Source organism: Myotis brandtii, unplaced genomic scaffold (assembly GCF_000412655.1).
Source record: "Myotis brandtii unplaced genomic scaffold, ASM41265v1 scaffold1814, whole genome shotgun sequence".
NCBI classification, from domain to species: Eukaryota; Metazoa; Chordata; class Mammalia; order Chiroptera; family Vespertilionidae; genus Myotis; species Myotis brandtii.
In genome coordinates this window covers 684,145-710,916 of record NW_005356728.1, presented here as the reverse complement: position 1 = coordinate 710,916, position 26,772 = coordinate 684,145, and the positions used below count along the sequence as shown (strand labels likewise).

The window sequence follows — 26,772 nt, the reverse complement described above, 5'->3', positions numbered from 1 at the left end:
ATACCTACGTGCAAAGTGTGTGCAGTGATAAGGGTGTGGGTAAAAGGATGTGCCTGCTCTCTGTCTCCTTAGCAGGGTTAGTGGTCTTGCCTGTTACAAATAGTGATTATATCCACAGCTCACAAGAGCATAGAGCCTGTTGCTTTTCACAGCACCCCCCCCCCCACACACACACACACTCATATCAGCCCAGAAACTCTTTGCCACCATAAAAGGCAAAAATTCTGCACCTGGTCCTCACGTCTGGGTTTTAGGTCTTGAACTTCTTTTGGGGCCAGTGCCAGATCAATCTCCTCTTATCAGCATCTGTGGTGTAGAGCCCAAGGGTTTTCCATTTGTGTCTATTAAAGTAGGCTTGGCCAGGCCCTACTAAGGCCTCTCAGCATCATGGGCTCAGTTGACTCACCTGAAAAGTTATTTTCCCTTGACTTCTGAGAGCCAAGGAACAGCTCCCTTTGCGAAACTAGCTCCACTCCTCCTTCATACCTGAACTTGCATGTCATGTCCTTCTGAGAGCAGAATCAGTCTCGGCTCCTGGCCTCACCCTGACTCACCTCACCTTTTCCAACTAATTGTTCAAACCAGAACTGGACCAGGAGGCTCCTAAAGACCCCAACCACAGTCCCACAAGCCCCTCACCACAGTCCCAAACCTCTGGAAGCCATTCTTTAACAGTTTCATTTCTCTTGGGTAGTAGAGATGGCAAGAACACCTTGGTTTCCTTGTAGCTTTACAATAACCTTTGCATGGTTTTCTCATTTTCTTCTCACCAAACCTACAGTGCTATTCCATTATACAGAGAGGGCAATTGAGGTCTAGGTAGGTTAATGAAGAGTTTGGGCCTAATCAACCAAGTATAAATAGTGATTCTAGTATCTTTTTAAAATTTTTGATTTTAGAGAAAGGGGGGGGATGGAACTCACAATCTTGGTGTATCTGGACGATCTGAGCTATGCTGGAACTCATAATCTTGACATATCTGGACTACCTGAGCTTTGTGGCCAGGGCTGTGACTCTATTATCTTTAAAAAAAATTTTTTTTTGTTATTAATCCTCATCCAGGGATATTTTTCCATTGATTTTTAGAGAGAGTTGGGGGAGGGGGAGTGACAAAGAGAAAAACATGGATGTGAGAGAGACACATTGATTGGTTGTCTCCCGAGTGCATCAGGGCCAGGGATCAAGCCGGCAACCGAGGCACACGCTTGATGGGAATCCAACTCGGGACCCTTCAGTGCACAGGCTGATGCTCTATCCACTGAGCCAAACCGGCTAGGGCTGTGACTCTATTATCTTGATGGCAGGTCCACAGAGGGCATTTTGCCTCTTGCTTTCTTGCATGCCTCAGATCAATTTAATGAAAGTGGTGAGCAACTGGCTGCTGGCGGCCATCACCCATGTCACCCTAATGATTAGGGCCTAATCAGAGTCATAGAAAGCTAACCCTTTACATAGGCAGGGGTGTTGGAGCACTGTCTCATCCATGGTCTTCTAGGTCAGTAGGAACGGCATGCTATTGGCTCCATTTTATAGGTTAGTAAACTGACTCTCGGCCACTAGTGATTGGAATCAGGCAAAACTCTCCTTGACCCCCACAACCTCAGGTGATGGGTATCAGCATGAGGCTGGCCCACGAGAATCCAAGCAGCAAGTGGCTGTGGCGGATGGAGACGGGGCTACCCAGCGATGCCCTAAGGGGACAACCCTCATTCAACAATCAGTCCGCGACACTCCTACCACTGTCAGGGCCAAGCGGGTGGAATCGTCATTCTCTGCCTCCGCCAACTTTTCCACATCAAGGCTCCTCTCGAAATTCACTCTTGGGGTCGTCGAGGGGCGGGAAGAAACCCTGGACAGTGGCTTGGATAAGCGGATGCTCACAGTAAAAGCAGGTTTGAAAACGGGTTTGATGTCTCGTTGCTGCAACTGGTGATGAATCCAGTCCCAGGGACAACAGAGACGTCCCCCCATCTACCCTCCACCCCCGGATCTCAAACGCCCGCTGGTTACTGCCGGTCGGTGTAATCCGTCCAGCCGCGGAGCCTGCCTCGAACCCGCCGGCCGGCAGTTACGGGAAGTGCGCACGCGCACTGCTGGCGGCGCCGGTCCTTTGTTTCTTAGGAAACAGCCAATCAGCGACGCGGGCGTTGACCAATGGGAAGCGCGGATGAACCGACCCGGCTGATTTGAAAGCGCGGCGCGGGCGGTGGTTTTTTGGGGGGAAGGGGAGCTTGTGGGGCGCACTGTCGGGTGGCCCCGGGCTCCGGTTTGCGGCCGCGGGACCCGGTAGCGAGCGGCAACACCGGCGGCAGGGAACCGACGAAAGGTAAGCGCTCTCCTCCCGCAGCCTCCTGCGCGCAGGGCTGGGACGCTCAGCCCCAGCTGCCGAGGGCGGCAGCCCTAGCCCGCCCTCTTTAGAGCGAGATTCCCAGGGGCAACGTGGAGACCAAGCAGGGTCCGTATGGTCTCCAGGGAACCGGACACGGTCGGTGCCGGAAGCATGGCGCTTCCTTACACAGCTGCGCAGGAGATCGCGACTCCTCTGCTCATTTGTGCGGGAACTGGATGTGTCCGCCCATCTGCACTGAGCCCGGCCCTCTGGACAGCCGCTCTGTGAGAGGTCCTCCTGCCCGTGTGTGAGAGAATTGGGTCTTCCCGGACACTAGATCTGGAGACCTGGGACCCCTGCGCATCTGTGTGGGGTAGCTAACACCCTCTGCACACATCTCTGCGGGAGAACCGATGGCAGAGCTTTGCCAGCGGCCGGAACTTAGTTAATGAGTTACTTACTATAGAGGTAAAGTTTGAAGGAAGGAATGGATGGAAGAACATCTGTATGGTTAGGCCATGCTTTCTGCTACTGCCCCTAGGATGCCTTCCCTTAGCGTTGACTCTTGAAGGTGGTAAAGTAACTTGGAAAAGATGAAGCCTGGTCTCTGCCGCGGGAAACAGGGGCTTTTACTGAAGACGGTACTTTTGGCATCATGGGAAAATGTTGTTTGTCATGTTAATCCTAATAATAATCCTATTAATAATGGCTAACATTCTTTAGCACTTACCATGTTTGAATGAACTTAGTTAATTCTCACAACAACTCTATTGGATAGGTACTAATATTATTTACTTTTTACAGACTGGGAAACAGAGAAGTTGAGCCTAGCTCAGGGGAGAAAGTCTACATTTTTCTGAATGAGCTTCTTCTCAGTGTTACACTGTTTTCTCCAATCTTTTCCAATTCTATTTTCTCGGCCTCACCACATCCCATGTTTCAACTACCAATGTGTCCAGTCCTTCTCTACCTATTTCATTGTTGAATTAAGGTACCTCAATTTGTTGGTCTTTATATTATCCAACCCAGCTCCATTTATACTTTTTTCAAAAGGAGTATACAAGTGGCATATTTAGGGTATTCATAAAAATTGCCTCTATCTGGCCACAAAACAAGTTTAAACAATTATCAGAGTTCAAGTCGTATTCTCTTTCCACAAGCAGTTAGTTAAAAGGACAAAAGAAAGAGAAATTAAAACAAACCCATATTTTAGATCTTTTTTAAAAACTCACTTAACTCAGTTAAATGGGATATCATAATTGTAATTAAAAGATAATTAGTATGGAACAGTGAAAATACTATTTACAAAACGTGTGGGATACAGTTAAAGCAATATTTCTAAGGTAATTTATAGTCTTAAGTGTTTACATTTCAACTTTTTTTTTTAAAGCTGAAAGTTAGTGAGGCAAATACACAACTTTAATAAGATAGAACAATAGAATAAATGTGTAGGAAATAAAAAGGAGTTAAGAGCAGAAAATAATGAAGTAGAATTTTATTACATAATAGAGAGGTTTAACTTAGCCAAAATCTGCATCTTTAAAAAGACTAATAAAAAAAGCCAAACCTCTAGCAATAAAGAATCATAGAAAAACGTTCTTAAGCATGAAAATAGAGACATAACTTCAGTTACTGAGAAATTAAAAGAGAGAGAACAACTTTAATGGAACACCCTTTTTAACAATGCTTTTGGACAGTTTTCTAGGAAAAAAAACACAATTTACCAAAATTGATTTAAGCAGCTCTGAAAATGTTGAACAAACTTAGGGCCATTGAGGAAATTAAATTAGTTTAAAATGTCCTGATACATCCATCAAAGACAACAGCCAGGCCCACATGGTTCAGTGGTTGAGCGTCGACCTACGAACCAAAAGATCACAGTTTGCCCTAACCGGTTTGGCTCAGTGGCTAGAGCCTCAGCCTGCGGACTCAAGGGTCCCAGGTTCTATTCCGGTCAAGGGCATGTACCTTGGTTGCGGGCACATCCCCAGTGGGAGGTGTGCAGGAGGCAGCTGATCGATGTTTCTCTCTCATCGATGTTTCTAACTCTCTATCCCTCTCCCTTCCTCTCTGTAAAAAATCAATAAAATATATTAAAAAAAAAAAAAAAGATCACAGTTTGATTCCTGGTCAGGGCAAATACCCAGGTTGTGGGCTAGATCCCCAGTATGGGGTGTGCGAGAGGCAGCTGATCGATGACTCTCTCTAATAATTGATGTTTCTGATGACTCTCTCTAATAATTGATGTTTCTATCTCTTTCTCCCTCTCCCTTCCTCTCTGAAATCAACAACAACAAACCCTACCACCTGGCCTGTTTGCTCAGTGGTTAGAGCATTGGCCTATGCACTGGAGGGTCTTGGGTTTGATTCCGGTCAAGGGCACGTATCTGGGTTGTAGGTTCAATTCCCTACCCCAGTCGGGGTTTATGTGGGAGGCAACCAAATGATGTGTCTCTCTCACATCTATGTTTCTCTTCTTTCTCTCTCCCCTTCTCCCCCTCCCACGCTCTCTAAAAATCAATGAAAAAAAGTATCCTTGGGTTAGAATTAACAGAAAACAAACAAATAAAAAAGCAACCTACCAAACTCAACCAGAAATTTATAAGCAATTAGAAGAAATTATTCTAATCTTATATAAACTACCCCCCCCAAAAAATAAAAACCAAGAAAACATTTCCAGTCTATTTTGTGATACTAAAAATAAGACCAAAAAAATGATAAGCCAATCTCTTTTATAAATATAGTTGTAAAAAAATATTAAATATTAACAATCAGAAATCAGCAATGTGTATTAAAAAATACATTATGACCAAACTGGGTTTATCCCAGGAATATGAGAATGGTTTAACATTAGAAAATCTACCAATACAATTTACATAACTATAGATTAAAGGAGAAAACATATTCTATTAGGCACAGAAATAGAATTCAATAAAATTCAACACCCATCCATGATTTTTTTTTTTTGGTAATTTGGTAAACTAGAAATAGAGGTGAATTTTCTTAAACCAACACCAAGTGAAATAATAGGAGCATTCCTTATAAAATCAGCAAAAAGGCAAGATTGTTCACTCTTGCTGCCTCTATTCAATAGTGTACCAGAGATCCTAGCTAGCCATAACTATAAGACAAGAGAAATAAATAAAAATAAAATTAGGAACAAGCAAAATTGTCATCAGCTACATCTTATGATTGCTTATTAAACACACGCACACACACACACACACACAAGAGAACACAGCTCTTCTCTTCGCAATCAACCATAGAAAGAACCAGTGGTCTTTGGATGTTGCCCTGTAGGTACTAGGGTGAGGGGAGGCAGAAGCCACAAAAGCACAGCTACAGGGCAGAATGGTCTGGTACAAAGAGTATTGATTGCCTCTGCTGACAGTCTGGACAAGGTCAAGTTCTGACCTTGCTACTTATCATCCATGTGACAAATTCCTTACTGAGCCTATGGATCTAACTACAGAATGAGAATGTTGTGCAAGTTAAATGACGCCCTTTGTAAGGCATTTAGCACAGGGCTGGATACATAGTAGGCACTCAATAAATGTTAGCTATCATAGTAATTACTTTCAGACTTTTGGATTCAGATTGTGCCCTTCTCTGGCCTTTATTCACCCATAGGATAAGTATGATAGAGCCTTCACTGCATGCTGGATCCGGTGCCTAGGCATCTAGGGTGCACAGATTGTATCAGAAGAGGGTTCTGCTCTTTTGGAGCGTAAGGACAAGAAACACAGTGTGTGCGAGTTGTGAAGGAGCAATGAAGGGGACTAGAGCAATCCCTTTAAAAACAGAATATCCAAGGGCTAGGCACGCCTGCCTTCCCAGCTCTCGATGTCTGCAGGCGGATCCCCTCCAGTCCTCAGAAATTCTTCTCTCGCGGCTTCTGAGGAGTTTGGTCTTGTTCCGCCTGTCCCTTTGAGGGGGGCAGAGGAAGCTATCCTGAAAACAACTGAATCTTGGCTTCCCATTCCCAGCTCGGCAGTGAACTAGCCTCTGGGTTTTAATGAGCTGCCCTGGGTTAGAAACAGGACGTGACTGTGGCTGGCTCAGAACCCTGAAGATCTTATTAAAGAATCATCTCCCTCGTACTTTGGGCTGAAATGCTCTTTCCAACTGAGGATCAAAGCAAACTTGACAAACGTTCTCTCATTAATCTCCCCATCCCCCCGGGGCGGGAGCAGATCTGTAGCTGTTCTCTCTGGCTCTCAAACGGGGGAAGCACGGATGCGGTGTGGCTGGTGGACAGACCTCCCACCAGTCCGATGCCCAGCAGAGGACCAGGACCCCGGTGTCCTAGCCGCAGCCGTGCCAGGTGTCACCCCCCACCCCCACCCCATGCCCCTAGCGCGGTTTCAGAGAGGAGGAAAACATCTCATTAGGCAAACAGTCTGCCTCGCTGGCCCTCAGGAAGCGGAGAGGAGAGAACTGTAAAGGTTACACGCACTCCGCTGCCAGTGCCCTTTTTAATTTCCTGCTTAGAATGTTAGGCTGCTCTGTCGCTGCTCCTCAGCTGAAACCCTCCCTGTGGGGAGCTGGGACTGCCATTAAGGCAGCCAGTGTAGACCCAGGCTGTGGGGCCAAGCAGCCTCTGCCTTCTCTTCCCTGGGCCAAGGGTGATTGTGGGGAGGGGAATGCGAGGGTGGGAGACAGGAATTCTCTCTGAGTGTTGAAAATTAGGTACAGTCCATATAGCTGAAAGTGTTTGCATAATACGTTATGGTAGTTACATAAAAGCGATTATAATTATTAAAAAACATAAGGGACTATTCCAACAATGTGATCATGAAAGCATAATATATAATAGCCTTCATTATAAGGCTGTATGCACACTCTGCAGTCAAGACTGCCTGGGTTGGAACCAGGCTTCATCACTAGCATTGGGATCCTGGGCAAGTTGCTTAACCCTCTCAGTCTCAATTTGCTCATTGAAAAATGGGTTTAAGAATAGTATCTGTTTGTGGGATTGTGATGGAGATGAAAGGAGATTCTACTCATAAGGTGCTTAAACAGTCCCTCATCTAGTGGGTAGGCAGTTGCAGTCCAATTGCTGGAACAAGAAAAAAAAATTATGCACATGTAAAAAGATTATTATTGGCCAGGCCAGTGTGGATCAGTGGTTGAGCGTTGACCCATAAACCCAGGAGGTTACGGTCCAATTCCTGGTCAGGGCACATGCTGGGGTTGCAGGCTCAATCCCCAGTAGCGGGTGTGCAGGAGGCAGCCATCAATGATTCTCATCATTGATGTTTCTATCTTCTTCTCCCTTCATATATGTATATGAAAAAATATACATATAGATTTTTATTGGTTGATATCTTTGTTTTGTATAGGGACAAATTAAGAAGTTTGGAGGTGGGGACAGGAGTTTCAAATCAGCTCAATTCTGCCTCATTCTCCCCCCACCCCACCACCGCCCTCACCCGCAAAAAACACCAAAAAAAACCAAACATGAGTTCTCCGCTTTAGTATTAGGTAGAAATTCCAGTTTTCTTTCCTGAATGACCTTGGTCCTGTCAGCGGAACCTGGAAAAGCACTCATCTGTTCATATCCCCAGGAACAGCCTCTTACTCCTGTTAACATTCCCTAGAGCTGGGTTGAACTTTTCCAGGACTCCTGCATTCCAAAAATTCCATCTCTACCCTTGGTAGGCTGGCTTGAAGGAGAAATGAGAAAAACAAGGAGAGAGGTCTGAGGGGAATACGCGAGGGAATAAGCAAATAAGTGTTAGGAATTATTGCCAGGTCAACATTAGGAAATCTGTTCATGTCACCCTCTACATTAACAAATTAAAGGAGAAACACTGTGATCATCTCAGCTAGTGCCAAAAAAGCATCTGATAAAATTTAACACCCATTCCTAATGGACAGTGAAGGGTGGGGAACTAAAGATAGAAGAGCTAAAAATAGAAAATCACTGTCATTATTTGCAAACTGTACCATCATTTAATTGAAAAACCTAAGAGAATCAATGACAGTCTATTAGAACTAATAAGGGAGTTCAGTAACGTGGCCAGATACAGGATCTGCATACAGAAATTGGTTGCTTTCCTATATTCTGGCAAAATGAATTAGAAAATGCAATTTTTAAAGGAGCCTATTCACAATATAATAAAGACTATACAATAACTGGTAATAAGCCTGTCAAGAAATACACAAAACTCAAATGAAGAAAACGATAAAATTTTACTGAGGATTATAAAGTTGTGAATAATGAAAAGAGATACTATGTTCCTAGATGGGAAGACTTAATATTATGAAGATGCCAATTCTCTTCATATTAACCTATAAATTCGAAGTACTCCAATTAAAGTCTTAGCAGGATTTTTCCTAGAATTCTATAAGCTGATTCTAAAATTATATGGCAGACAAGATGCTTAAGAATAGCCAAGAAAAAGAACAATGAGGTGAGATATTATAGAACCACAATAATTACAACAGTGAGTTATTGGGAAAGGAATAGACACATCAGCAGAACAGGATGGAGAGTCCACAAATTCACGTTTACAGGAGAATTTAGTTATGTTAAACGTGGCATTTGAAATTGGTAGAGAAAGAATGCACTATTTAGCCCTGGCAGGGTAGCTCAGTTGGTTAGAGAATTGTCCTGATACACCAAGGTTGCGAGTTCAATTTCTGGTCAGGGCACATACAAGAATCAATCAATGAATGTATAAATTAGTGGAGTGGCAGGTTGATGTCTCTCTCTCTCTCTCGCTCCCCCTCCCCCTCCCTCCCCTCCCCCTTCCCCTCTTGCTCTAAAATTTAAAAAAATACAGTTTTTAATAAATGATCTTGAGATGATTGCTTACCATTTGAAAAGAAATCTAGAAACCTCACACCATTCCCAAAAAAATAAATCCAACTTTATAAATACCTAAATTTAAAAAGTAAAATGTATTAGATAGAAATATAATAAAAGTGGTTATTACCTTGGGGAAGGAATGTCTTCTTAAATATGACAAAATCATAAAAAAAAATTTGACACGTTAGACGATTTAAAAATTTAAAGCTTCAGCATGGTCAGGGTAGGGTTTTTTCTAAGAATGCATGGTTGGTTTGATACCAGGAATACTATCAAATAATTTACTACTTCAACAAAATAAAGGAGAAAAAACATATTAGGAGATGCTGAAAGCACTGGGTAAAATTTTAGACCTTTCTAATAACCACTCTAAGTAAAATAAGAAAAGGAAAAAGTTACTAGTATAATGACTATATATCCAAAAATAATTTCTAAGTAGTGAAGCACTAAAGCCATTTCCTTTAAAATAAAAAACAAGACAGAGATGCTCATTGTCATCATTATTATTCAACATTGTTGTGGAAGTTCTAGGGATTGCAATAGACAGGAAATAAAATATTTGGTATAAATAGAGAGAAAAAAGGTAAAAAAATTATTTTCTTTTCTGATATATAATTGCATACTCTGAAAACCCCAATAAACCCTATTTTTAAAAACACACACAATTGGAATTAATAAGAGAGTTTGAGGGTGGTAGTTATAAGGCAAATGTATAAAAATCAGACGTGTTTCTCCATACTAGCAATTACCACCTGGAAATAGAAATGGGGGAAGCTGTTCCATTCATAAGAGTGATTAAGTCCATAAAGTTCTCGGGAATTGCATTAAAAGGGCAATTATAGAGCTATCTGAAGAGAAAGAAAACTATAAAATCTTATTGAGGGACATAAAAAATATCTGAACAAATAGAAAGGCAATAGCATGTGTTTGCATGGAAAGGTTTAATATAAAATAAATATGTAAATGTAATACCATTCCAGTTTTAATTCCAATCAGGTTTTTTTGTTGTTGTTATGGGGCGAGGAATGGGATGTGTTCTGGGTTGGGGGTGGAATTAATAAAATTTTCTTAAAGTCAAATAGAACAATAAATGTCTGAATATAGCCAGGAAAATCATGAAAAAGAAAGACTAGTGGAGGGGGAGGGTGGTCTTGCCTTATTAGATGAAAAGCATACTGTAAAAGAACAGAATGGAAACAGTGTGGTGTTAGCACGAGAACAGACAGACCAGTGGAACATTACAGAAAGCCCAGCAATAGGCCTCTGGGAAAAAGATAGCCATTTGGATATGACAAACATGGTATTTCAAGTGGGAAAGAGATATTTATTAGTAATTGGTGCTGGCACCAATATTCTTACTCTCTTGAGGTATAAAACAGATCAGCTGTTGGGGTGGGGGTGGAGGGAGGCCCTGAATGCCAGACTGAGCGGGCAAGCCTCCCTTCCTGGTCATCTCCTCTGGAGCCGGGGGTCGGATTGGTCCTCATATCCATTGTGTCTCTGCCCAGGTGTTGCCATGGTGATGGCAGTGGAGGACAGCGCGGTGCAGGTTGTGGTTCGGGTCCGACCCCCCACCCCACGGGAGCTAGAGAGCCAGCGGAGGCCTGTGATTCAGGTGGTGGATGAGCGGGTGCTGGTGTTTGACCCTGAAGAGCCCGATGGGGGCTTCCTTGGCCTGAAATGGGGCAGCGTCCATGACGGCCCCAAGAAGAAGGGCAAAGACCTGACCTTCGTCTTTGACCGGGTCTTCGGCGAGGCGGCCACCCAGCAGGATGTCTTCCAGCACACCACCCACAGCATCCTGGACAGCTTCCTCCAGGGCTACAACTGCTCCGGTGAGAGTCTGGGCAGGGAGCGGGGAGAGTCCTGGTTGGTAGCTGCCTTGCCTCCCTGCTTCCCTCTCAGGGTTTTATGTGCCTTCTGACAGGGGTCCCCTCCCCCTCAGCTGGGCACTTGTTGAGGAGGGCTCTGGCCCTTGCTTTCTCTGTGGGTCCCCCATTCATCCTTCTCCTGTGTGTGAGGTACTCTCCTGGGCCCTGGGATGCAGTAGCAGATCAGACAGACATGGCTCCTGTCCTCTTGATATTGACAGTCTCGCGGGGGGAGGGGAGAGAAGACACTAAATCAAAATCACACTCACAAGTGTGTGGTTATAAACTGAGGTAAGTGATGGAAGGGAAAGAGCCCTGGGCCTTCAGCAGAGGAGAGGGCATCCCTGCGGAAGGGAGATGCCGCACCCACCATGGAGACCACTTTGCCCTAGAATTGGCAGACCTATAGGGAAGCCAGGACATAGATGTGGGGATCTCAAGCTGCATTGCCAGCATGGCGGATGTGAGTGATTGGAAGCAGATGGAGGGCAAAGGAAGGGGGTGGGGAGGGAAGGGTGAGCTGGGTGGAAATGCACAGGGGGAGCCATAGAGAAGGTGAGTCTGGCCCCGTCACCACCCTACTCCCCACTCTCCCCTGCAGTGTTTGCCTATGGGGCCACTGGGGCCGGGAAGACACACACCATGCTGGGAAGAGAGGGGGACCCCGGCATCATGTACCTGACCACCATGGAACTGTACAGGCGGCTGGAGGCCCGCCAGGAGGAGAAGCAATTCGAGGTGCTCATCAGCTACCAGGAGGTAGGGCTGTCCCCTCCCTGGGACTGGGCGACCCATCCCTCATTCTCACAACCACCTCAAGAGGGAGTGGAGTGGCTAGTGGGGGAGAGGGTGGTAGGAAGTGGGCAGATGGGGCCCCAGTGAGAGCCCAGAGGGCAGAAACAGCTCAGAGAGAGACTATGTGTGAACTAAACCTGCTCTGTCACTTAACGCCATCCCGCAAAACAACAAGCTCAGCCCTCCCAGCCCCTAGGGGACAGGTTTCCGAGGGGCCCTGTCCCTCAGGTCTCTGCCTTGCTTCCTTTCTCCTCAGGTGTACAATGAGCAGATCCACGACCTTCTGGAGCCCAAGGGACCCCTTGCCATCCGTGAGGATCCCGACAAGGGGGTGGTGGTACAAGGACTTTCCTTCCACCAGGTGTGACATTGGGCTCGGGTGGCATGAGCAGTCCCGTTGGTCCTGCGAAGTCCCCTCACCAGGCAGTTGGCTCTGCCCTGTATCCCATGCGGTGCTGGTGACTTGGGTTCTGAAGATCAGCCCTCCTACTGGGGGAAGTCCTGGTCGGGGAAACAACAGCTCCCTTCCTGGTCATCTCCTCTGTAGCCAACCTCAGCTGAGCAGCTGCTGGAGATGCTGACCAGGGGGAACCGTAACCGCACGCAGCACCCCACTGACGCCAATGCTACTTCCTCCCGCTCCCATGCCATCTTCCAGGTGAGAGGGGTCATGGGTCGGAGCCTGAAGACGGGCTCCTGATGCCCAGCACCCCCTCACCCCTGCCCCCTGCCCCCAGATCTTCGTGAAGCAGCAGGACCGCGTTCCAGGTCTGACCCAGGCCCTTCAGGTGGCCAAGATGAGCCTGATTGACCTGGCTGGCTCCGAGCGGGCGTCCAGCACCCACGCGAAGGGGGAGCGGCTGCGGGAAGGTGCCAACATCAACCGCTCCCTGCTGGCCCTCATCAATGTCCTCAATGCCCTGGCCGATGCAAAGGTAAGGCTGCAGGGACCCAGGGTTCCCCACAGGACAGCCCCTGATGCCCAAAGCCCAGGGTTCCTCCCTTCAGCCCTGGGCCAGAGGCAGCCAGGTCCCAGCCTGGGTCTGCCTAGTCCAGCCACCTCACGCCAGGTCCACTCGATGCCCCCAGGGTCGCAAGTCCCATGTGCCCTACCGGGACAGCAAGCTGACCCGCCTGCTCAAGGACTCCATTGGGGGCAACTGCCGCACAGTGATGATTGCTGCCATCAGCCCCTCTAGCCTGACGTATGAGGACACGTACAACACCCTCAAGTACGCCGACCGGGCCAAGGAGATCAAACTTTCGGTGCGTGCAGCCTGACCTGGGGGAGTCCCCAGGCTGGGAGGAGGAAGGGGAGGGACCCACAGGCAGAAGGAAGTCCTTCCCGAGCCTCTATCTTCAGGGAAACTGTGGTAGAAGTGACCCAGTCCCTGCCCTTGGGAAGACCTCAGGTGGGGGAGAGGCAGGACGGTCTCCAAGACTTGAAAAGAGAGTAAAATACGGCATTGGACAACGGAGGCAGAATCGTCTCAAGAGGGAGGCAACAGCAAGGCGTGGCTGAGTGTTGGCCAGTGATCTTTTTCAGACTCGCTTTTAGCAGCAAAACAACATAAACACCAACACGTAACACAGATAAGGGCAGAGTGGCGCTGGTTTCCCCTGCCGCCTCCAGGAGCTCTAGCTCTCCCGGGGCTGCCTGGTGAGTGCGTTAGTCAGGCGGTCAGGTGTCTTGGGTTCAAGGGCAACCTCTGCCCCCTGCTGTGGTGTCAGGCAAGCCGCTGACTTTCCCAAGTCTGTTTCCCTAGTTGTGAGTGAGTCACGGGAATATGAGTGAGGTGCCTGGCACAATGCCTGGCCTTTTGCAGTGGTGGCTGAAAGCTACTTTGAATGAACAAACATCTCTCCCTGTGTCCCTGTCTCAGCTGAAAAGCAATGTGGTCAGCCTGGACTGTCACATCAGCCAGTACGCCACTATCTGCCAGCAGCTGCAGGCTGAGGTGAGGAGCCCGCCTGGGGAGCATGGCTGGGAGGCAGGGCGCAGTGGGGTGGGGGGCAGGAGAACGAGAGACGGGAGCATCGGGGTGTGGCCAGGACTCTATGCCAGGGGGAGGGGGCAGCCCCTACCTCCTTTGCTCACTTGGGATTCTGAGGAACTGGCTGTTTGGGTTCCAGGTGGCCAGTCTGAGGGAGAAGCTTCGAATGTATGAGGCAGGAGCCCAGGCCCCACAACAGGACCTCCCACAGCCCCCCAAATCGGGCACTCCACAACCACCGTAAGTTCTGTGGCCCATACCTGCCTCATCCTTCAGTTCGGCAGGGAAAGACCCCCTTCTCCGGCTTCTGGAGGGCAAGGACGCCTTGCTTCTGTTCTGGCACCTGGAGCTAGGGGTTCCCACCCAGTGCCCAGCACACTGATTGGCACCTAGAATGCTCTGTGTCAAATGAGTAAACGATACCCCCAGCCTGTATAGGCAACATCTACTATTCAAAAGAAGGTACAGCTAAGAGGTTCGTGTCATTGTTTCCTAAACCAGAAAATTTCTGGCTCCTTCTCCCCCCCTCAGCTACTGCTCACTTGTTACCCAAGCATCCATCCTTCCGGGCTCTGTACCGCCTGCCCCCTCCCTGCTTTCCCCACCTGCCCCTACTTCCCGCCCCTAAACCTCTCATTTCCCCCTTAGCCTTTCCAGCTCCTCCCCACCATCTCATCTTCCCAGCCAGCCCCGCACCCCAGAGCTCCACCCAGGGTCTGCAGTCCTTCAAGAGGAAAGCCTGGGGACAGAGGTCCAGGTGGAGAGGGTCAGGGAAGGGAATTCTTCAGACCAGGAGCAGCCCTTGGAGGACAAAGACAAAGACCTGGCCAAGGAGGTAGGACTTAGAGCTGGTGGAATATTCGAGGAAATCCCTCTCCGACTCACGGAGTCCCTTCAGGCCCAGGTTCTCTACCTGGAGGTCACATCTTAGTCATTGGAGGCTTTCAGGTCCTGTCTGAGGAGAGCTGTTCTGTCGGATCCTGTGTGTCTGGAAGTGAGGAGGGTGTGCTACCATCAGGAGAGCAGGCAGGGAGGATGGAGACTGGGAGGAAGAAAAGCCAGACAGGGACCTGGACATTCCAGGAGCCGTCATCCCACTCTTGGAGGGGGAAAGGTTTTAGAAGCTGCGTACATAGGGAGGGCGGTCATCACGGGCCCTCTACCCATGACTTCCTTCCTCTTCAGGTTCCAATCCGGGTGTCAGAACAGAGCCTCCGACGGTCACGGCTGGAGTCCCCTGGCCTGACCCTGGAGGCCAAGCAAGTCGTGGGCCACCTCTCACCACAGAACCTGGAAAGGGACCGTTATAAGCAGTAGGTATCCTCTTACTCTTCTCTGGGGTCCAAGGAGGGAGAAGATGGGCTCCAGCCTCCTGGGGTGGGAGTTGGTGCTAAGTCACAAAAGCTCTGGTTCTGCTCTAGTTAAGAGTCAAATTTTTTCAGCATTGTCCATTATCTGCATTTTAAAAAATTTAATAAATTTTTATTGATTTCAGAGAGGAAGGGGGAGAGAGAGAGAGAGAGATGATGAGAGAGAATCATTGATTGGCCTCCTGCTGCACGCCCCACACTGGGGATTGAGCCTGCAACCCAGGCATGTGCCTTGACCGGGAATGGAACCGTGACCTCCTGGTTCCTAGGTCGATGCTCAACCACTGAGCCAAGCCTGCCGGCTGGCCATTATCTGCTTTTAACAACTTGATATTATCATCTACTGTATTTACTTATCCTCTCTCTGCTTACACCTCCACATAGCTGGCAGCCCAACAAAAGGGAAGCAAAACACCAAATTCCATCGGGATGGCTGGCAAGCACCCCATTAGGGCAGGGCCCCTGGGTTAGTGCTTTGCTTTCCAGTCTGAGGGCCAAGCTGCCTGCCTGTGCTCAGCAGGGAGGGGGCTGCCAAGAGAAGTCAGGTGGCAGGCTGAGGGAGGGGCAGCCTTCCTGAGTCAGGTGTTTACCATGTCTCCTCATCCACAGACTGGCTGTAGCCGCTTCTTCTCAGAAGTAAATACAAACCACCACCCAAAGCCAGAGAGAGAGATTTCGGACCATTATTTCTGTGCTTAATAGAGAGGTGCTGCGAATATTTTTTTCCCTTGGCCCCCCAGAACATAAATTCCCTGCCACTTAGCTCTGCTGCTGCCAACCCCACTCCGCCCTCCCCAGCATGCTTCATGCTAGGCAATGTATTTAAAGCTCTCAGACAGAAGGGCCTGTTTAATTTTATTTCTTGTTGGGGAGTGTCTGTTTCCAACTCAGCAAAAATGCTGCAGCCTGAATAATCAGCAGCTTATTATCTGTCTCCTGCTGCTGACTCCCTGGGGCCCAGCAGTGGCAGGGACGCACTGGCGCGATGTCCCCTGGAGCCCAGGGAACAGCCACCGGCTCCCACTTATCACTCAGGGTCTCTCTGCCTGGTGACCCCCATTGCGAGGAGCCCGGACACCAGGGTTCTCACTCCTGCCGTGCTTCTGGTCTTGTGGCTTCTGACAGGTTGCTTCGGTCGTGGCTGTGATTTGGGGATCACAGTCCTGATTATTCTCCCTGCTTCTTTGTGCTGAAGTGCTAATAAAATCTGACAGAAGACCCCAAGTGTTAGGGGTTGCAGAACATTCTTGATCGCATCCATACTTGGAAAGACCGTCACAATCAGATCGTCGAAAATAATTTCTCTTTGTCTTTAGACTTGAGGCTCTGAGACCACCAGGGTACGGAGTCAATCTTAGATTTTCCAGTTCAGTGGTTTTCAGAATTTTTATTGCTGCCAAGTCCTTCAAATGAAATCTTACACTGAAGTCTAATACGGAGAACAGATAAGGCAGAGTTGCTCCATTTAAAATGTCCTCAGATGGGCTTCTTCCAATCTAATTGGAAAACGCCTGACATAGACCAAGTGTCCATTTGTCAGATGGGGTACTGCGGCGCTTGCCCGGGGCCACACAACTACAGCAAGAGGGATGGGGCCAGACCTGCTCATCTGACATCTATCCAGTACATTTCTCCCAAACACCCACTTTCCTTAGTAGTCCAGTCTTTCTATGTGTGGCTCAGGCGGATATGGAATGAGTTTCCACTGTGTCCTTTTTACCCACGCGAAGGGGGAGCGGCTGCGGGAAGGTGCCAACATCAACCGCTCCCTGCTGGCCCTCATCAATGTCCTCAATGCCCTGGCCGATGCAAAGAGTCGAAAGTCTCATGTGCCCTACCGGGACAGCAAGCTGACCCGCCTGCTCAAGGACTCCATTGGAGGCAACTGCCGCACAGTGATGATTGCTGCCATCAGCCCATCTAGCCTGACGTATGAGGACACGTACAACACCCTCAAGTACGCCGACCGGGCCAAGGAGATCAAACTTTCGCTGAAAAGCAATGTGGTCAGCCTGGACTGTCACATCAGCCAGTACGCCACTATCTGCCAGCAGCTCCAGGCTGAGGTGGCCAGTCTGAGGGAGAAGCTTCGAATGTATGAGGCGGGAGCCCAGGCCCCACAACAGGACCTCCCACAGCCCCCCAAATCAGGCACTCCACAACCACCGTAAGTTCTGTGGCCCATACCTGCCTCATCCTTCAGTTCGGCAGGGAAAGACCCCCTTCTCCGGCTTCTGGAGGGCAAGGACGCCTTGCTTCTGTTCTGGCACCTGGAGCTAGGGGTTCCCACCCAGTGCCCAGCACACTGATTGGCACCTAGAATGCTCTGTGTCAAATGAGTAAACGATACCCCCAGCCTGTATAGGCAACATCTACTATTCAAAAGAAGGTACAGCTAAGAGGTTCGTGTCATTGTTTCCTAAACCAGAAAATTTCTGGCTCCTTCTCCCCCCCTCAGCTACTGCTCACTTGTTACCCAAGCATCCATCCTTCCGGGCTCTGTACCGCCTGCCCCCTCCCTGCTTTCCCCACCTGCCCCTACTTCCCGCCCCTAAACCTCTCATTTCCCCCTTAGCCTTTCCAGCTCCTCCCCACCATCTCATCTTCCCAGCCAGCCCCGCACCCCAGAGCTCCACCCAGGGTCTGCAGTCCTTCAAGAGGAAAGCCTGGGGGCAAAGGTCCGGGTGGAGAGGGTCAGGGAAGGGAATTCTTCAGACCAGGAGCAGCCCTCGGAGAACAAAGACAAAGACCCGGCCAAGGAGGTCCTGATCCGGGTGTCAGAACAGAGCCTCCGACAGTCATGGCTGGAGTCCCCTGGCCTGACCCTGGAGGCCAAGCAAGTTGTGGGCCACCTCTCACCACAGAACCTGGAAAGGGACCGTTCTAAGCAGTTGGCACTGAAGGTGCTGTGCCTGGCCCAGCGGCAGTACGCCCTGCTCCAAGCAGCCAACCTCCTGACCCCTGACATGATCGCAGAGACCCAGACCCTGCAGCAGCTGGTGCGAGAGGAAAAACCTGGGCCTGGAACAGAGGCCTCCAGGACTCCTGGCCCAGCCAGGGAGGCACCTCTGGCTCAGGAGCTGTGTTCAGAGCCAAGTGAGTCTCGCCCCTGCTCTGCCTCTGCCTATTGGTGCCGAGGGGTAGCTGGGGCTTCAGGTGCTGGGATAGGACCTCTGGGATCATAGGTTGTGCAGAGAGGCCCCAGGAGTCCTGACAGAACTGAGGAGTTAGGGACTCCTGCATATCTCCCATGTCTCTCTCCCCAAATTCTAGGAACTTTCCTTTCTTCTGCTCAGTCTGATCTCTCAACACCCTCCTTCTCTATACCCAGAGCCTCCAGGATACTCTGGCCCTGTGACCCGGACCATGGCAAGGCAACTGAGTGGCCTCATGCATGGTCTGGAGGCCCCACCTGGGCCTGACAGCACCTCTGCCCAGGCAGCTCTGCAGTCCGTGGAGAAGAAGAGAAGAAGGAAACTGAGCCCCTCAGAGCAAGACAGTCACCAGGCCCCAAGGCTGGGGACCAAGCGCCAGCACCAGTCCTTCCTGCCCTGCCTGCGAAGGGGGTCCCTGCCTGAGACTCAGCCTTCACTCGGACCCACCACCCCCAAAAAGGGAAGGGTCGCCTCCCCCTGCCACTCCCCTCGCTTCTGCCCAGCCACAGTCATCAAAAGCCGAGTGCCTCTGGGCCCTTCTGCCCTGCAGAACTGCTCCACCCCGGTGGCCCTGCCCACTCAGAACCTCAACATTACCTTTGATCCCTCCGAGGAGTCCCCCTCAAAGCTGGGTTTCCATGAATGCGCTGGCTGGGAAAATGTGCCCCAGAACAGGCTGGATCAGCCCTTCATCCCCAGGTGAGTCTCCCCTCCTGGTCCTCCCAGCCCTCCCAGCAGGGAGCCAGGGGTCAGCGAGGGACGGTGGTGCTGCCTGGAGGAGTGAAACAGCCCAGCTCTTGGAGCCTAGACGTTTGCTGTCTCTTTCCCTTTGGTCTGATCAGGTCACTCCCTGGGCCCAGCAGGGCAGAGCATACAGTTTCAGGGAGGCATTGCTACTCTCAGGGCCCTGCCTTGTCTGTTTATTTCAAAGCTGCCAGCTCTGTGCTGGTTTGTGGCACCCCATGAGTAGCTACAAATGGGACCCCCACCTGGGGAGGGTGAGCAGGGAGCAGGAATTCACAAGGACAGTCCAGCCCTCTCTGTTCCTCTGCATCACTTGGGTCCTTTGCCCCGATTGGAGTTCTGTGTGCCCCTGAGAAATACTTCTATCTGCCGCTGCCACCCCCAGATTTTACCCTCTAGCCTGGCATGTGGAACCAGAAGGGTATACTCAGAAAACGTTATTCAGCGTTTTTCAGAGAAGATGAAGCTCTTACCCGCACCTTCCACCACATGTCAGGGTAGGGGGAGAGCAACCAGCTCAGGACAGTCCAAGGGCAAGAACAAGCGGCAGACACCCTGGATGTATGAGGCCAAGGGCGGCAGGCTGCCACCGCACCCCCACCTCTCCCGCAGCCCGAACCACCTCTCAGTAACAAGCTCCAAGCGGGCAGGTGGAAGGGTGAAATCGTTTGAACTCCGGTTCCCTGGACGCACCAGAAACTGACACCTGGATGTTCTCCCAGAACAGGCCTGTCACTCAGCTGTCAGCCCAGGCCGAGAGAGGCGAGGACAAGAACTCACCCTTAGTAGGAAGAAGCCTCGGAGGTCATGTTGTCCACCTTCCCCACCCCCCAAGCTGGGGCTGGAGGAAGGAGGCGCTGCAGCCTTTCCTGTTTCCCTCCTGACCTGCCTCCCTTCATCTTTCCCCTCCCTCAGTGGACCCGTGCCCCTGTTCACCACGAAGGGCCCCAAGCCAGCCTCTTCCTTCCCTGCGACCTCAGCCCGCAAGAAGAGGCGCCTTGTGAGGTGAGGCTGGGGAGGTGCTGGGGGGGAGAAGCTTTCACCAGGGCGGTGGGTGCCCGGGCCAACTGCAGGCCCCCACGTGTCTGGACACCTTGGAGCCAGTAGCGGGAGTCCCGCGAGCAGGGCCAGCGTCTGGATCTGACAGGTTCCCTTGGCCTTGCTGTTACAGGGTTATACTAGAGGCGAAGGGTAGCTACCTTCTTTGGTTAAAGGCCACAGGCCCCCTCTTCGTGAGAGAGGCGTTAGTGTTCACTGGTTAATCCAGGGAATGGACTCTTCAGCCCCTCACCTCTGCTTCCCTCCCAAACCCCACAAAGCTCCCCGCCCCACCCCTCTCACTCCCTCAGATCTGGCCTTGGAAGTACTTGTTGGTGCTCAAGGCTTGGGGTCCAGGTCCACCCACCCATCCCCACCTGTAGTCCAAGGGCACAGCTGTGACCTTCCTGGCTTCCCTCCTTCCTTCCTGCCCTCAGTTCCTCCATCGCCCGCCGCAGCCGCATCGCCCGCCTCCCCAGCAGCACCTTGAAGAGGCTAGCGGAGACCCTCACTGCCCCAGGTGACTAGCACTGGGAACAGGGATGGTCTTGGCCACCGTGACCGATGAAAACAGGAAGTAGGAAGTGACAAGGTGGGCAGAGACCCGAGGACCTGGGAGCAATTAACGCCAACACCCTCTTCCTTCACTCACCCTCCTCTCCTAGTCATTCATTCTGCTACTCACGCTCTTATTTTTTTTTTCTTTCTGTACATCAGATTATTTATTCACTTGATTCTTAGATTCACTTGTTGATAGATGCATATTTGTTGTTCATAATTTGTATCTTTACCTTTTTCTTCTTCTTCCTCTTCTTAAAGGATACCTTTCAGCATTTCATATAATACTGGTTTGGTGGTGATGAACTCCTTTAGCTTTTCCTTATCTGTGAAGCTCTTTATCTGACCTTCAATTCTGAATGATAGCTTTGCTGGATAAAGTAATCTTGGTTGTAGGTTCTTGGCATTCATCACTTTGAATATTTCTTGCCACTCCCTTCTGGCCTGCAAAGTTTCTGTTGAGAAATCAGCTGACAGTCGTATGGGTACTCCCTTATAGGTAACTGACTTTTTTTCTCTTGCTGCTTTTAAGATTCTCTCTTTGTCTTTTGCTCTTGGCATTTTAATTATGATGTGTCTTGGTGTGGTCCTCTTTGGATTCCTTTTGTTTGGGGTTCTCTGCGCTTCCTGGACTTGGAAGTCTATTTCTTTCACCAGGTAGGGGAAGTTTTCTGTCATTATTTCTTCAAATAGGTTTTCAATATCTTGCCCTCTCTCTTCTTCTGGTACCCCTATAATTCTGATGTTGGTACGCTTGAAGTTGTCCCAGAGGCTCCTTACACTATCTTCGTATTTTCGGATTCTTTTTTCATTTTGCTTTTCCGGTTGGGTGTTTCTCGCTTCTTCGCATTTCGAATCTTTGACTTGATTCTTGCGCTCCTCTGGTCTGCTATTGGGTGTCTGTATAATAGTCTTTATTTCAGTCCGTGTATGCTTAATTTCTAGTTGGTTCTTTATCATAGCATCGAGGGTCTCATTCCTTAAAAGTGCGTTTTTTAGCTCTATATCCTCCATTTCTGTCATGTTTCTTTGTCTCCGCATTTTTTATGCTTTCTTGGTGCACCCCCTTGTGGTCTTTGTGCGCAGTCTTGTTGTAGTTAAGCCTTGATGGTTGTATGTAATACTGGGTGGGATTTGACCTCCAGGCCAGCTGGCTGTGTACTCACGCTCTTATTAATCTCTTGTTATATTCAACTTCTCAGCATGTATATATACATTTGTGAGTGTTAATGTGTTGCTATTTTAAAGGTGCTACCATCGTCGTCTCCCCGCCCTCCCTCCCCCCCAGTTTATAACACCCTCCCCGCAGGCAGGTGGCTGGAGGTCTTTGTTCCCCGTCCCCAGTCTAACACAGGGCTCTGTCTAATGATGGCAGAGGAGGAGGGATGACGAGGAGGAGGGGGCCTGGTGCGCAGCCCCAGCTTGGCTCTTCCTGGTTTTGAGGGAGGGACAGCTTCAGCCCCATCCCCCCAGCCTGGAGCAAAAGCCACAGTCCTGGTGACGATGCAGAAGATCGGTGGTGCCTTCATTTCCAAGTAAAGACAGCTTCATGGTTTTTTATCCTTATTGTAAACAGGCTACACACTCAGTGTAAAAAGAAGTGTAAAGAAGAAAGGGAGCCCTGGCCCAATGGCTCAGTTTGTTGGAGTTTTGACCTATACACCAAAAGGTGGCGGGTTTGATTCCCCGTTAGGGCACATACCTAGATTGTGGGTTTGATCCCAGTTGGGGCGTGTACAAGAGGCAGCCAATTGATGTTTCACTCTTCCTTACTCTCTCTCTAAATTCATTTTAAAAATGAATTTAAAAAACACCCATAATCCTTGGGTGAAGATTAACAACAACAAAACACCATTATTTTAAAAAAGAAGAAAGGGTGGGGGGTTGGGAGCGGCCAGGGAGAGGTCAATGGGGGAAAAAGGAGACTCATGTAATACTTTTAACAATAAAGAATTTAAGTTTAAAAGAAGAAGAAAGGGAAATTCAGCCTTAATACTACCGCCTATAAAAGTTGTGAATACTTGTGTTTATATCCTCTGATCCATTATTTCTGCGTATATACATGTATATATAGATATATTTTTGTTACAATGACTAATAAACCATCTCTATCCTTGATGTATGTTTCTCTCTGTACACTCAGGTAGGATGGCGATACACCGTCCCTTTCTCACCTTCACTCTGTAAGACCTCAAGAAACTTTGAGTGTGGAAAAGGTTTCCCTCTGCCTCCTCCTGCAGCCTCGGTCTGTTCCCGGGTGGGTGAGGACACAGGTACACCTGGAGCCTGGCCTGTCCTCCAGTGGGTGTGGGCTGCTAGGAGTCCTGTGGACAGTCAGGGAGAGCATCTTCGTGGTCCCCAGGTCTCAGGTGGGGCTCCAGGCTAAGTCCCAACAGGCTGGAACCCAGGGCAACCTTCCTCCTACTTGCTCCCCAAAGCCCCACTCCCCACCCTCATGGGGGCTTTCCTCTTTACTCACTTGGATTGTGACAGTTCAACACAAGTTTTCCTCTGTCTCTCAGGGAAGACATGGTTGTCTGTATGAATGAATAGTGTAACAAAATTACAGGAGTCCGTGTTTAACTCGCTTCTGAAAACAAGCATGTTAAAGGTATTTAGCACATTGTGAGTGGTGTGTAAATAATGCCGCTAACTTCAAATGAGTCCTCGCTGTTTGGGGAGAGCAGCCTCCACTCTGGTGAGCTTCTCCCTGCTCGGTTTTGACTCCTTTTTTGGAGGAGTGGAGAGGACACAAAGCCGAGCCCTGAGTTCCTACCAGCTGCAGGCGTCTTCACACAACTTTGAGATCCTGTGAGTCCTAATGAAACAGACTCAAAAAACATGCCCAGCCTGACTGTCGCTCCGTGGTTGAGCGTCAACCTATGAACCGGGAGGTCATGGTTAGATTCCCAGTCAAGGCTTATGCCCAGGATGCGGGCTCGATCCCCAGTAGAGGGCATGCAGGAGGCAGCTGATCAGTGATTCTCATCATTGATGTTTGTAAAGGTCTCTCCCTGTTCCTTTCTCTCTGAAATCAATAAAGATATATTTTTAAAAGGAAAAAAAAAAAGCATGCCCAGAATTAGGCACCAAGTGGCACGTCAGGATTCAAACTGAGGTCTGGTCCTTTGCATGGCACCAAGCTGCTTCCCTTTAGAAGTGAACAGGCACCATTTTTTCCTGCACGCCTGGGGTTTCTCCTCTCCAATTAGTCTTAATGAGTTTTTCCCCCCTGTGTTCCATGATTCCCACAGAAGCCGTCACAGCTTCACATCTGTAGCCCCCAGCAGGCTGGCACGGTGCCGTGACCTTAGGAGGCCTTGCTGAGTGCTGGTTGGATTCAAATTGAATAACTTCCCTTTTCCTGGGGCCCCTCACATATATTATCTCATTTGATCACCACCACCACCCCTGCAAATGCAGAGGCAGCAGGCACAGGGCAAGGTAGGCGGCTGGCAACCGGGGTCAGGAGAGTCCACTGTACGAGGCAGAATTCACTTGGGCTGGGGGCAGCTCAAGCAAGTGGAAGAGGTCACTCTAGACAAGGATGTTCTGCAGATGGCCATTCGCTCAGCAAACATTTGTGGCTCCGCGGTGCAAAATGTGCTCTCAGGTGACCCATTAAATGTACAAAGACTCTGCCGATGGAGTTAAGCATGTGTGGCTCCTGCCCTCAATCACAGGAGGTCGGGCTGAGAGTGCCCGCTCCCCAGAAGGCAGCCTGGCTGGTCCCAGGTTACTGGGAGCTGGCAGGTGCCGAGGGCAGCAGTGAGCTGACAGCCAGCTCCCAGCTGACCTCCGTGGGCAGGGACTAGAGTCTGAGATTGGATTGTTCTTACATAAAGAGTGTCATCCGCGAGACACGGCAATCGATGGCTCCCCGGTCCACTGCGGGCCCAGCCTGCGCTAAGGTCCCTCTCCCTGCCTCTTCCACCTCGGTGATCTGGGCAGAGCCCCTGATTCCACTTCTGGGAGTTTGGAAATACTCTCCTCCCAGGCCCTTCACACCCACCTCAGGCCCCGCAGCTCAGGTCTGGACCCCACTCTAGGGCACAAACTCCTACCCAGTTCAGAGAACCCCGCTCAGTGCCAGGAGCTTCAGACACAGAGACCAAGACATGGTCCCTTCATGCAGGACCTCAGAACAGCACTGCTTCCTGTCCCTGAGTGTAAGCCAACCCTGCATCAGTGTTGAGACCTGTCCAAGGGAGAGTACTGGGCTTTCTCCTCTAGGCCTGGCCACCTGCAGCCATCTGCTTGGCCCCCCACAGAAGTCCTGCCTCCCAGACTTCTGCTTGTCTGTCCCCAGGTTCCCCCAGGAATGTCCTGACCCTTGGCTAAGTTTGGAGGGATCCCGGTTCCCAGGGCCATCCTAGTTCATGGCTGTCTTCCCTTCCTCCGTGGTTCTTTTGTGGAGGGGGACCCAGGAGGGTTTGGGATGGAGGTTTTGGGAGTAGAAAGGACCAGAGTCACCCCTCGGGCCCTGTAAACTGCTTTCCAGCTCACCACAAGGGCTCCCCTCGGCTCACCACAGCCCTCCCGCCACTGATCCCTGGTTCATCCTGTCCATTTGGAGGACCACTGGATTGGAAATAACAGACTGCCCGCCAGCCCTCTCCAGCCGGGGACACATCTGGTCCCCACATTTCACCCTCCCAGAGGGATGCAGTCAGGCAGGGAGATGGAGGGGAGTGAGGAGCAGAGCAGATGGGGGAGGAGGGAGGAAGCAATTAAAAAGTGGGTCTCGGGGTTAGAGGTGAGAGATGGGGGAGGCCGGAGTGAGCACTGGCTGGGAGGAGGGAGAAAGAGGAAGGAAAGAGCCCGAGCTTATTAACCCCAATGAAGCAGCCTGGCCCCTGGGTCTGTGCAGGTGAGTGAATTGATGATGCTTCAGATGACGACATGCTGAGAGGAGGCAGGGAAGAGGAAAGGGAAGGAGACTGGGGGGTGCAGCCAGGACTCCTGCAGCCACAGGAGTTGGGTGCTTCTAACCCGCAGAGGTTAGAAGCTGGGCATAGGCTGCAGATGGCAGAGGAAGCTACCCTGGCCTGGGGCAGCCATCCTCCAACTGGAAGGAGATAACCTCTACCCTCAAGGAGCATCCAGCTGACAGTGAACCATGGGTTCTTCTATCAGGGAGCTCCCACCCAAGGGGAAGGGTGGCTCCTGTCCTGTGGGTACCTTAGTCTGCAGGGGGAAGCAGACCAATCCTTAGGGTGATCCCAGTCTGATACCAGGTCCTAGCATTCAGAAGCCCCCATCCATGGGGGAAGACATGGCCCTTCTTAGGAAGCAGGCTGAGGTACAGAGGAGCAGAAGCCCCCATCCATGGGGGAAGACATGGCCCTTCTCCTTAGGAAGCAGGCTGAGGTACAGAGGAACCCCACGCCAGGATGGAGTTGGGCTGGGGAAGGGCAAGGATGGAGGAGTCAGGGAGGCCAGAAAGACTGGGAGACAGCCTCTGCTCTGAGTTCCTCCTGGGCAGTTGGAGATAGCTGACACGTGTCCCCCGGCAAACCCAAAGCCAGGGCGAACGGTGCTGACTCCCACCCTGTCCTCCCTGGCTGCTGCCACCTGCGTCCTGTCCACACCGCCAACTAACTGCCTGTGTTGGGGGTGGGGACACACTGTCCCTGCTCCACCAACATGAGGTGAACAGGACATGGCAGCCCCTCCCCCCGGTGGACCCAGCTTCCAATCTGGGCCCACCCCATCGCACATGTGCTAACATGTAGATATATAAATCACCACAGCGGTCGGCAAACTGCGGCTCGCGAGCCACATGTGGCTCTTTGGCCCCTTGAGTGTGGCTCTTCCACAAAATACCGACTTCTGCGCATGGGCCACGAAGTTTCAATCGCACTGTAGGTGCGCGCCCGCACGTGGTATTTTGTGGAAGAGCCACACTCCAGGGGCCAAAGAGCCGCATGTGGCTCGCGAGCCGCAGTTTGCCGACCACTGACCTAGTAGGTGTTATTAAATGGGAGCTGTGATTTATCAAGCACCTGCTGCATCCTCCGGCTTTCACTGATTTTATCCTCACAACTACCTTGGCAGTGAGTATGGCTAGTCCCATGTTGCAGATGTGGAAGTGGAGACTCAGA

At 50.3% G+C, this 26,772-nt stretch overlaps 2 protein-coding genes across 2 annotated transcripts; both read left to right on the top strand.

Moving 5' to 3' along the window:
• The first annotated feature begins 2,200 nt into the window (after nucleotides 1-2,200).
• On the top strand, nucleotides 2,201-20,796 carry LOC102258407 (kinesin-like protein KIF18B). The gene is made up of 11 exons (XM_014537757.1): nucleotides 2,201-2,326; nucleotides 10,652-10,978; nucleotides 11,616-11,773; nucleotides 12,066-12,170; nucleotides 12,357-12,467; nucleotides 12,547-12,744; nucleotides 16,988-17,340; nucleotides 17,749-18,269; nucleotides 18,505-19,027; nucleotides 19,988-20,077; nucleotides 20,548-20,796. Exons 2-11 carry the CDS (start codon nucleotides 10,660-10,662, stop codon nucleotides 20,636-20,638), a joined length of 2,469 nt encoding a protein of 822 aa, XP_014393243.1. The 5' UTR covers nucleotides 2,201-2,326; nucleotides 10,652-10,659; the 3' UTR covers nucleotides 20,639-20,796.
• Nucleotides 13,573-16,271, top strand: LOC102258101 (kinesin-like protein KIF18B). Its single transcript, XM_014537758.1, has 5 exons — nucleotides 13,573-13,767; nucleotides 13,943-14,043; nucleotides 14,452-14,638; nucleotides 14,989-15,116; nucleotides 15,783-16,271. Exons 1-5 carry the CDS (start codon nucleotides 13,597-13,599, stop codon nucleotides 15,811-15,813), a joined length of 618 nt encoding a protein of 205 aa, XP_014393244.1. The 5' UTR covers nucleotides 13,573-13,596; the 3' UTR covers nucleotides 15,814-16,271.
• Nucleotides 20,797-26,772: the final 5,976 nt, after the last annotated feature.

Excerpts from the sequence above, each read along its gene's own strand:
- LOC102258407 (XM_014537757.1), top strand. The coding sequence starts at position 10,660 with ATGGTGATGGCAGTGGAGGACAGCGCGGTGCAGGTTGTGGTTCGGGTC. Across the intron at positions 12,468-12,546 it reads GCTCCCATGCCATCTTCCAG|ATCTTCGTGAAGCAGCAGGA; the intron begins GTGAGAGGGGTC and ends CCCTGCCCCCAG. Across the intron at positions 20,078-20,547 it reads AAGAAGAGGCGCCTTGTGAG|TTCCTCCATCGCCCGCCGCA; the intron begins GTGAGGCTGGGG and ends TCCTGCCCTCAG.
- LOC102258101 (XM_014537758.1), top strand. The coding sequence starts at position 13,597 with ATGAGTGAGGTGCCTGGCACAATGCCTGGCCTTTTGCAGTGGTGGCTG. Across the intron at positions 14,044-14,451 it reads TCGGGCACTCCACAACCACC|CCTTTCCAGCTCCTCCCCAC; the intron begins GTAAGTTCTGTG and ends TTTCCCCCTTAG. Across the intron at positions 14,639-14,988 it reads ACAAAGACCTGGCCAAGGAG|GTTCCAATCCGGGTGTCAGA; the intron begins GTAGGACTTAGA and ends CTTCCTCTTCAG.